Raw genomic sequence first — 11,017 nt, forward strand, 5'->3', positions numbered from 1 at the left:
CATACAGGCATCTGGTACGGGATTCTGGAAGGCATTGGAATTCTCTCTGTTATCACAAATGCATTTGTTATAGCTGTGACATCAGATTTCATCCCTCGACTTGTTTATGCTTACAAATATGGACCTTGTGCAGGCCAAGGAGAAGCTGGGCAAAAGTAAGCTTTTCTTTGGGAGGACAGTTGTGCATGAAAGTCTCACTGCTTGAACAGATACAACAGTTCTGTCTGTGTATGTACTGATTCCACTGACCCTCATTTATTGCTTGTGCTTAGGCCACAGATTTCAGCCACAGACACAGTAGCTCAGTGAGTGACTATAATCTATGAGGTTAACTCAAGGAAAATGTGAGAAAAATTTGGCTTGTGTAATAGTATGCTGCACAAACTGCATTTCCTGGTGTACGTGGGTATAGTCCTCATTTTATTTTGAAGCTATGCACATATTTCTCAGTTATAGATTTAATCAGCATTTTATATTTATTCATTAAGCTATATTTCCTGTATTCAGCACGCATTGTTCCAAAAAGCAGCGTCTAACAGGAGGAAGCAATTCCCAACAGATAATTCAAGGCATCCTTACAGAACAAAGTAATTTGTTTTCCTTCTAAAACTAGAGTCTTTAGGTTACTTCTTTCAGGAGACATTTGTGAACTGAACCCCTGCTGCCTAAGTGGATTTTCTTTCAGTGTTGGTAAACACTGAGATTACATTAAGCAGCCAGTATGAGTAGAGCTGCTACACAGCAACTTGTAAAATCTCAGCTGTTGGACAGGGGGAAGGTCACTGAATCCAGCTGAACACAACTGGATGCAGTTTGTAAATGATCTGGCAGCTCCATTAGTAAGAGCCCGCTGTTCAGAGAAACACAAGCTAAACCAGAGAGGGAATTAAAGGGCTTATGTTCTGCTGTTGGACATATGGCAGATTGATTTTTCTTCCTTGCTATAGCAAGTGGATTCTTCTGTTGCTGCTTTTTTTGCTATCTTGTGTTTGCCAATACTGTTTAATCCTACTGATGGAAGAAGGGCAGCTGGTGGGGCAGTTCCTGATTAGCGATGCTGCTAACTTGCTGTTCTACTACTAGACTGGCATTTTAATAGGTGCCTGCAGGACTGTTCCATTTATTTTCATGAAGAGCTAAAATCCCTTTGCTGGTAAGGTGTTTGGTCTGGTGTCAGTGTTTGCTGAGCCTACGCCTCTGCTTGTGCTGTGATGAAGATCCATAGGACACTGAGGCACTGTCAGCAGTTTTCCTTGTTACTGATTTTCTCAGAACCCATGTGCACAAAAAAAAAAAAAGAAAGCTTCTAGAAATTTGATTTTTAGTAAGGAATCAAATATGACTCACTGGTTTTAAAACTAGCTCAGCATAGGGGAAGTAGCTTGGCTCACAGAAGCTCTTCTTACAAACCTCTTGTACAGCGTTTTCATAACTTTGCTGCTTTTCTGGATGAATTTATCAGATGAAATCATTTGATATTAATCCTGTGGAGGAGCCAAATTGGATAAAAACTATATATGTCATCATTCTGGATACTGTTATTCAAACTGCTGTTAGAAAAGAAGGAAGCTATTAAAAATCCATGGGAATATTGAATTTTCTCAAATTAAAGTGTGAAGAATATCTACTATTGACTAACTTACATGAGACAGATTCTCTTTTTCTTTCTCAAAACATCTGTAGGTATTAAATCCTTATAACACACCAGTTATATTAGAAAAATATTGAGAATACATTAAGTTCCAAATCTAATCAATGTGGAGATCTTGAATCAAAGCTAGGTGGTTTTTAAATGTAATTTCTCAAATATTTTAAAATCCTTAGTTAAAAAATAATCAGCTCTTACTGTGTAGAAAACCATATAATGGAGAACTTCTTACTCGTTTCTGAACCTCTGTCAAGACAACTTGAAATAATAACAGATTTAAGCTTTCTGGTTTGGTAATGCTGAATTTTAATTATAACAGTCCAACAGAAAAAGCCAAACTGGGTTTTTAAAGATCTAAGTATATCACCCAAGACTGTTGGCTACCTGCAGCAGTTCTTGGCAGGACAAAATTGATTTTCAAATATTCTCTTAAAAGCAATTTTCACACCTCAGTTGTCTGACCTAGAGTTCTGCATTTCAGATTCTTGTCTAAACAACAGTAGAATTGTTCTTGAAATCAGAGCAGTATTATAACAGATTTGGTTCAATGGAGGTGTAAGAGTTGCTTTCCCTTGATGTCTCAGACATCCCTGTGGGTCAGAACTGCCTGGCAAAACTGTACCAACTGGGGCATTTAGAAGCTATCCTTATGGTAGCTAAACTTTTCATGGATTACAGATTTTTGAAAGAATTAACTGTGTTTTGTGCAGAAATTATGCTCATCTTTTGGGTTCTTAAACACAGTACACAGTATACCATGCAGTACAGTGTTGTGGGTGGCTACATTTGTACTTGACCTCTTGATGCACTGCAAAATATGTTTAAATATCTTTCTGTTTAGCTCAGTTCAGCATGTTTGTTAGGAGAATGAAGATAGGTTGGTTCAATCCTTCCTTCTTCCTGACTCAAAATCTGGCAACCTTGTATAATTCTGTCAATGGTCTCTAAGTTTTAGGTTTGAAACACTGAAAACAGATGGCCCTGATGGTGATGTGGCTGGTTATTCCAGATTTTGCTAGCTGAAGTCTTCTCTTCTCAGTTGGAGAATTAACACTTTCTTGGCATGCCAGTACTCACCCATGTTTGAGTGAAAAGCACAATACATGTTCCCTATCTCTCCTCAACATTATTAATACCAAGTTTGAGCCTTCTTGTGACTCCCACAGTCCTTTATCATGCAATGTACATTCTGTTACTCAGTGTTCTCCAAACTCTGCCTAGCCCTCCCAACGCTCAGCCACTCTGGGATCTTTTAATGCTGAATTTCTCTGATTAACTGGATATTTTGTTAAAAAAGTCTTATTTCCCTTAGCTGTTTTAGGTTGTATTGTCTTTCCATTTTAACTTAATGTCCCTTTGTGCTTGTAACATGAGAGTGACGGTGGGAGTATTCTAATTATCTCCCTAGTGTCATTCATTATTTTCCCTACCTATCTTCTTTTCAGAGGTAACTAGTCCCAGTCTTCACCATTTCTTCTCCCATAAAAATCTACCATTATTCACTGATATACATCAGCATTTCTTTTATAGTGCCTCAGTATCCCTTTAAAGTATTACTAAGCATGACAGTTAAACTACAAATTTCATGAAACCCAGAGAACATCCTCCTGGGTAGAACAGTTAATGGAACAATCTTGCTCTGTCCTGACTAAAGGATTTTTTCCCCTCTAGGTGTATGGTTGGCTATGTTAATGCCAGTTTATCAGTATTTCTGGTGTCAGACTTTGAAAACCGTTCAGAGCCTACATCAAATGGAAGTGAATTCTCTGGTTCACCATTAAAATATTGCAGGTAAGTATCTGATGAAAATTCTTCTCTGCTTTAAAACAGTTCAAGGGAGAAGCATCCTGATAAATTTGGTGTTGGAACTGATTTTCAAAACTTTAAAAATATTAATGGAAAAAAATAAATGTGCTACTTGCAGACATACTTGTGGCACTTCTTGGTCATTATCTACATGATTACTTCCTTAGATGCAGGAGAAGCTGGCAGGTGCTCCAACTACAGAATTTGTATGGTGTCATGGTTTGAATCAGATGCGATCATCATGGAGAAATATGGTATCAAAGGGCCAATAATGAGTGACCAATTATGTCAGTGAGATGAAATCTTAATCAGGTTTTCTCATAACCCGTACACAAGGAAGTCAGCTTAGGTTTGCATAGAAGTGACCGCGTTCAGTTATTTCACAAGTCTGTCTTACATAAACAGAGTCTGTCCTAAGCTACCTTTATGAAATGTCAGGTCTAGCATTTCCTAACAGCTGAATGGTTAACATGTGTATGTCATTGCTTGCAGGTGTAATTATTAGTAATAATCATATGCTTCTGCTTTGAATCAGAATAAAATTAGCCGTTAATCATCTTTGTATCTTTGTCATTAGCCAGCAGATTGGGGAATAGCAGTCTGAGACTAGCCTGTGATGAGAGATTTGCAAGTGATTAATTGTCATAGTCCAGAGAATCAAAGTCTTAAATGGAGTGCCAGGGGAAAACATCAAATGACACATGCTGTTGCCATTTTTCAATAGCAATACCAGTTTACCAACATGAGGTCTGCTAGCTATAGATACAGGTACCCCGGTATTTTTCACTGTGAAAAAATATAATTTAATTTCATGAGTGTCTCAAGAAAAAAGATATTCTGGGATATAACAAAAGTCATCGATAACTTGTGATATTGTGGCATTTTTATTAGCAATAACAAGTGCAAGTGGTACAGAGTTGTGAGTTGATGGGGACATTACTACTTTTATTTACATGACTGATATTGAAGACACTGTTCTCTGTTGAAACATATTTTACAGAAAGAGCATCCCAATGTTGAATCCATAGATCAGATTTTCTGGGGAGCAGAGCAACTTTCATAATACTTCATTCCACATAGTTTACCATGGTACCCTTTAATAATGTTTATGGATTCTGATCATTTTATTCCCCCTCTTTAATTCCTTTCTTCCCCAGAGTTATGCATAATGTTGCTGCAACTTAAAGCTGGTGGTAGAAATCCCATCAATAAATGCATAAATTGTCCCCTCAATATTCCACTCCATTCTATTAAAATTGGCGCCATAAATCTCTAGAAGATAAATCTGTTCTTGGAGGTACACTGAACTATTATGTATATTTACCCTTGAAAGAAAGTGAGTGTCTTACTTTCTTTAGCTGAGTTTATCAGGTACATAACCCATCGGGATTCTGCTAAAACATCAGTCACTTTAATTGCAGCGTAAACCACCTATTGATAGTGAGGTAGGGAAATATTGCATCCTGCTGTAGTGTTGGCACTTTTCCAGGAAGGCAGTCTGTCTGAACAAAAACCAGTGGCTGTACTCAGTTAACATCTGCCCATCTAGAACCCAGATGATGGTTGTCAGGCTGACAAAACTGGAGATACTTATGGTTTTAAAACAAGCTGTAGTAGGGAAGAAAGCAGACCTCAAAGAGCATCCTATCCTGCTCCACATTTTGAGAAGGTGCCTACAAGGCCCATGTTGCACTAAGGGAGCCACAAATGCTGGTGCTGAGCACCTGACTTACTCTGTATTTGCAGAAAATGCAATGATAAGAGCAGATGGGTTTTGTTTTTGTCCTCCTCATGGGCAGAAGAGAAGGAGCTTACTAACTGCAGTACTCCACTTGTCTTTCAGGTACAGGGACTACCGAGACCCTCCTCACTCGCCGGTGCCCTACGGCTACACATTGCAGTTCTGGCATGTCCTAGCAGCACGGTTGGCTTTCATTATTGTATTTGAGGTCAGTGACCATTCCAGTGGAAAAGTCTATATAACAAAAACACCAAAACAAAACCAGCTTTTTCACTGAGCTGTTCCATGATGCCAGCTGTCAAGTTTCTCATGTTAGTTTCTGCTATTTGTATTGTGCTTTATATTATCCTATTTTCTGAACAGTCACAGGAATCTAAATTTTAACAAACAGAGGAATAAACAGTCTAAAAGCTATAACAGTGACAGGAAAACAGGGGAAAGAAATGCTGGTTTTATTTACTTTCTAAGTTTTGGTATTAGCACTCTGTTTAGACTGAAAGCTGTATGCATACTAGGAGTGAGTAAGGGAGGAAAGAACATGATAAGAAAGGATGAAATCGGAACAATTGAAAAATGAAGATAACTTAAGTTGCAGTATTTACACATCTAGCTTTTTTCTCTATTTTAAATACCATTCATCTCCATTAGCATCACAAAGACGATGATGATAAAAGAGACTCAATATCTTTGGCAAAGTTCATAATATTAGTACTGTCAGTATCTCAGAAATCTTTGAAACAAATCAGAGAAAACCCAGCTTCATATGACTGCTATTCTTATGCTGATTTTGAAAAACAGAGGGAACAGGGTAGGCAGATAAGCTGTGATGCAACTCAGAAGGCCTGAATTTCATAATGCCAGAAACCAGGTGCTCAGCATCTCTCCAGCATGAGCAGTTCCAATGTCTTTTACACTGAGAAGAAGCTAAACAGGGAACAAACAATAAAATTGACCACTCTTTCCTCAGTCAACTTCTCTGAAATCATAGCAACAGGGCCTCCAACACAGATATGGAAGCTGTAATCACCGTAAATTATTGGCATCCTGTTCAGGAGCACATACAACATTTCTGACTCATATTACTCTGCAAATTCATTCTGTACTGAGCTCTCAAAACCTCTTTAGATCACAAAACACTTGAGCTTTTGAGTTAGAAGAAAAGTGAAGGGAAAACATTTTCTAGATTATTTCTTGCCTGGAGTTGTCTTGTCAGCAGAAGTGCGAGGTCTGCAGAGAATTCCCCAACTGTAGTTTTCAGCCCTTCCCAGATGAAGGGGAATATGGCATCACAGGCTTGCATCTCTCCTTGCCCCATGCTGCTATAAGTCCAGTCCTATGGAGATCGGCTTTTCTGTGATCTCTGCCACATTCAGGGAAATGTCAGGGGAAAGAAAGATCTGATAGCAGCCTGGTGGGCTTCATCTTTTCTTCACTTCCTGAGCTGTCAGTGCTGAGAGCCAGGGAACCCCTCTCCAAAAAGAACAAGAACAGCATTGGCAGGTCAGCCTAAGGAGTTTTAAGACCAAGGAGAGCCTGGCTTTTAGACACTGGACACTTGGTGTATATGTCCTTGGAGATCTTCAGAAGCCGCATGGACGTGGTCATGGGCACCCTGCTCTGGGTGTTTCTGCGTGAGCAGAGGGTGGGACCAGACAGACCCAGAAGTCCCTTCCTGCCTCAGCAGTTATGTGTAAAGGCAGCATGGAATAAGGACAAAAGTAACTGCAGTGAGATTAATCAGCCTTGCAGGAGTCTCAATGCCCAGCTAAATAGACAGCCTGTTGTGGAACAGTTATTTTGATCTACCCAATGCTTTCACAAGAGAGCTGACTTTGCCACAATCAAAGCCATAGGCTGGCTCACCACTGTCTCTCTCAGCAGGGGCCACTCTGTTTATTGGCACTGCAAAATGCTTCCTTAACTATCTGCATGAAATCATAAAAGTAACCGCAGCAGAAACTATACCTGTTTTTCACTATGATTATTATTGTTATATAATTATAATAATAATTATTATTATTATACTAGATGTATTCTGGTTGCCACAGCAGTTACAGTAGAAGGTCTCACTAGGAGGTTCAAGGCAGTTTTTTTCACAAATTAAGTAACTACCACCTCAGCTCAGACACCGTTTATGCAGTGAGGAAGTGGATGCAGTGATGTTTGGTTATGTCGGCCTCCCTCAAAAATAAAAACAAAGTTTCTGTCAGTGTAAAAGAAATTATTTTTCTAGGTTAAACTGAGTGTTCAGTGACAATGCTGTGACTGAAGAAGCTTTTTAGTTTTGTGTTGTTTTTTTTTTGTAACTAGGCAGACAGACAGTAATTATGGTTATTGGCAGGTTGTTTTTCTATTTTCTCGTAAGAGAAGAATATGTTGGAAAATGTTATATTTTCTTTTCAATGAATTTAAAAGGAAGGGTTCTGATTGGAGAAGAAGTACCTTTACTTCTCTAATCTAGAATCTGTCTTTTTGCTGAGATGGAGGATTTTTATTTCTCAGGACCTCCTCTCAAGTGGATCAAACAAAAGAAGACAATTGAGCAGTCCTCCCCCATCACAGTCAGCTTTGCTGAGGCATGCCTAAAACGTGAGGGACAAAGGATCACCTTACGCTTAATTGGGATGCTTAGTAAATGACAAGATGGCTTTGGATTAGAGATGCAGATTACAAGAAAATGTTTTGTTTTGGATGGGTTAGTTTCTAATACTGATGCAGGAGCTTTCCAGCAACAGGAAAATGTTATACCACTTGATCCTCCTCCTGCAGAGCAATCCACTAATAACAGTCCCTGCCCAGACAACCTTACTGCAGAGCATAACCTCAGGGGTTTGAACACACAGGTCATACAACAGTCCTGAGGCTTTGTTTGGACCCAGCTGAAGGTCCCAGGACCTTGACCTTTGCTGAAATCCATAGTCCACTGCTGTTTAGTTTTTGTTGGGGAAATCTTCATGATTTGTTGTTTCTGATTTAATAATATATTTAGTTCTAACACAGCATCTTTAGAAAGAAAGGGATTTCGGGAGGTATGGAAGTAACTTATTTTTTTCCTACAGTTTTCATTGTTCAACCATTTTTTCTTTTCACAGCATCTTGTCTTTTGCATAAAGCACCTGATTTCCTACTTAATCCCAGATCTCCCAAAAGATCTGAGAGATCGAATGAGGAGAGAAAAATATCTGATTCAGGAAATGATGTATGAAGCAGAATTAGAACGCCTGCAGAAAGAAAGGAAGGAAAGAAAGAAGAATGGAAAATCTTATCACAATGAGTGGCCATGATGGGGTGAGGAAGAAACTGCTTAAAAGAAGATAGGAATTCTGTTTATTAAAAAAAATTCCTGGTTTTCTGCTGTAGAGAGCACAGTGAAAGAGGAATAATCAGTGTTGTGTGCACTCAGCACGTCTGTCCATATTTAAAATGGTGCATACTGCGCTAAGTCTTTTCAAATTAGGGGTCTTACAAGGCTTAGTCTTCTCCAGAGCTAATATTGGCATGAGCAGAGCAGACCAATGCATAAGCCTCCACACTATTTCCAGGCATGGCTTAAATTCAAGGCCCCGAACTTCAAAGCAGCTATATATCTTAGAGCGCTTTACAGAACCTCATCATGGCTGAGCAGCTACTTCATAACCAATGACTGCTCATTACCAACATGACAGTACATGTCCACATGCGTAGTCACCACATGCAGAAAACGCATGGCAACGATGCCCTATCCCACGGTGGAATAAGTGGTGTAAGCTAGCATCTACCATGAGTTAAGGTAACATATGGGGATTGTTTCCATAATTTGAACAATACCTAAGTACATGTGAGGAGGAGATCTTTGATCATGAGTCCAATCAGATGCTTTAACAATGCTGAAAAAATTGCACATGCGGAAGTATTGGCAGATAGGCAAGCACCTAAATGTGCCCAGAGGTGTCTAACTGTAGGGTCATTAATTTGGACACATTATTGTGAAAGGTTGGTAACACGTTTTAAAGATCTGAACAGTGCCTTTTCAGCTATAGGTCTGTCTGGTCTCTGAAGGAAACAAATCAAGCTAGGAAACCTCATCCAGAATTTCTCACGTCCTTGTATTGCAAGACCGCATCAAGGCCTCATCAGGAATGAGAGTATATAATACGCATTACAGAAGACTGACTGTGTCTTAGAAACCTGTCTGCCTAAGTAAATCAACAATAACAAAAAAAAAAAAAAAAAAAAAAAAAAAAACCAACAATGGATGAACAAAGGCAGCAGAGCAAGGGAACACAGTCATTCATAATCTCTGCTCTTGTCACTTCTCCTTTATTCATCCTTCTGTTGTCTGGAGTGGGAGGGAACAACTACGCTGTAGTATGAAATAGCTTGGAATCCTTCATGCACAGCAGTTCTACATAGGCTGAAGAATTTGATTTGGCCAAAATGAGCCACTGACTGTATCCTTTTGGAAAATGTTTAGCATTAAGAAATTAAAAAGTTTGCAGGTCATTAGCCCAAAATAGTAGAGTTGTAACTCTGAAGACTACAGAAGTGCTGGACGGAGCAACATGAATCAAAATGCTGAGCATTGTGAAAGCTCCACTGCCTCTTGCCTCAAAGTGATAATACTGCAATTCTTGCAGAAGGTGCAGTAGCATAATCAGCCACAGCATGAAGAAGGAAGTTCAAAAGCCAAGACTGTAAGTAGATTGCAAGTAAATGCATGTCTTGGTGAGGATACAGCTACATGCAAAGTACTGGAGCTCATCAATTCACTTTTCCAAGTAACTGGAGCTTCAAAAACAGTATGCTTTTATCAGAGCTATTAATGAATAATGACCTTGTTAGCTGAAAGGCATTTGACAGGGAGGAAGATTCAGCACGTTGTTTCTACAAGTTCTTCTAGAAACCATTCAATAGAAGGGGTATTGGACAGATCGCACAGTGCAAGATCCTTTGTATGGATTCCTCAGACTCCAGCAGACACGAGAACCACTTACATCAAGACCACACATTGCCAAATTAGATCTGTTAACTTCATTCCACTGCAAGGTAGAACTGTGCTATTTCTGTGGGGAGGAAAGTTTTGATAAAAAGAAGTATGGTTTGGTGGAAGAAAATGTTTGCACTCTGATCTCTGTAGCCACTGCCAGCCTACATTTTGCTTCCTTTCAATAAGGAACCTCCTCCAGGAGTGATCCATCATCCTGCATGAAGAGGATAGATGGCACAGAGGCTTCCACTACCAAGTGCTCCTGACCCAAGCCTGGAATTCCCATGAGGCAATATAGCCACTGAAGGAGTTTCAGGATGAATCTGTTCTCTACTGACTTGGTGCCAAAAGGAATGAGGAACACAACTAATGGTTCTGGGATGTATTCCTGCCTACTAAGCAAGTGAACTTGTTTGTTCATCTTTGCTTTGGCTGTCAGCTGCTGTGGACACAGCCGATATGGGCAGTGAAGAAATGGGAATGTTCTGTCTCGGTGGATAGGGGGCGATAGTTAGGCAATGTCACTCAGTCTTTGATACACACGTGCCAAATGGGTTAGTATTTACCATTCACCAACTATGGACGTATATTACACTTGCAGTCTGGATACTCTCAGGCAGGACCACTGTGCAAAATCACATTCAGACCAAATTCACATGAGCAATTGGATTAGACCAGATACGCTCTGTTTAATATCTAAAAAAAAAAAAAAAACCCACACATGACTAGTTTAGAAATTGTTTGCTAGGTAGTAAAATGAGCTGTGAGTCATACATAGTATCAGTCTCACCCATATGAGTTGTGAATCTTTCCAAAATCCTGCAGTTCCCAGAACTGAATTGAAATCGAGTAGAAT

The 11,017-nt window shown here is 39.4% G+C and overlaps 1 protein-coding gene across 6 annotated transcripts in view; it reads left to right on the plus strand.

Annotated features, from left to right (window-relative positions):
- ANO4 (anoctamin 4) overlaps positions 1 to 11,017 on the plus strand; it is a 183,160-nt gene that overhangs the window by 170,944 nt on the left and 1,199 nt on the right. For 4 of the 6 annotated variants that reach the window (XM_021411848.1, XM_021411939.1, XM_021411757.1 and 1 more), the window contains 4 exons: positions 8 to 155; positions 3,320 to 3,439; positions 5,298 to 5,403; positions 8,288 to 10,875. In XM_021411848.1, coding sequence (XP_021267523.1) covers positions 8 to 155; positions 3,320 to 3,439; positions 5,298 to 5,403; positions 8,288 to 8,479 — 566 coding nt within the window. In that variant the 3' untranslated portion in view covers positions 8,480 to 10,875. Of the gene's footprint in view, positions 1 to 7; positions 156 to 3,319; positions 3,440 to 5,297; positions 5,404 to 8,287; positions 10,876 to 11,017 lie in introns of those variants that run through there. The other 2 variants (XM_021411609.1, XM_021411678.1) reach the window with 2 other exon arrangements.

The sequence above is a fragment of the Numida meleagris genome, chromosome 1 (assembly GCF_002078875.1).
Source record: "Numida meleagris isolate 19003 breed g44 Domestic line chromosome 1, NumMel1.0, whole genome shotgun sequence".
Classification (NCBI taxonomy): domain Eukaryota; kingdom Metazoa; phylum Chordata; class Aves; order Galliformes; family Numididae; genus Numida; species Numida meleagris.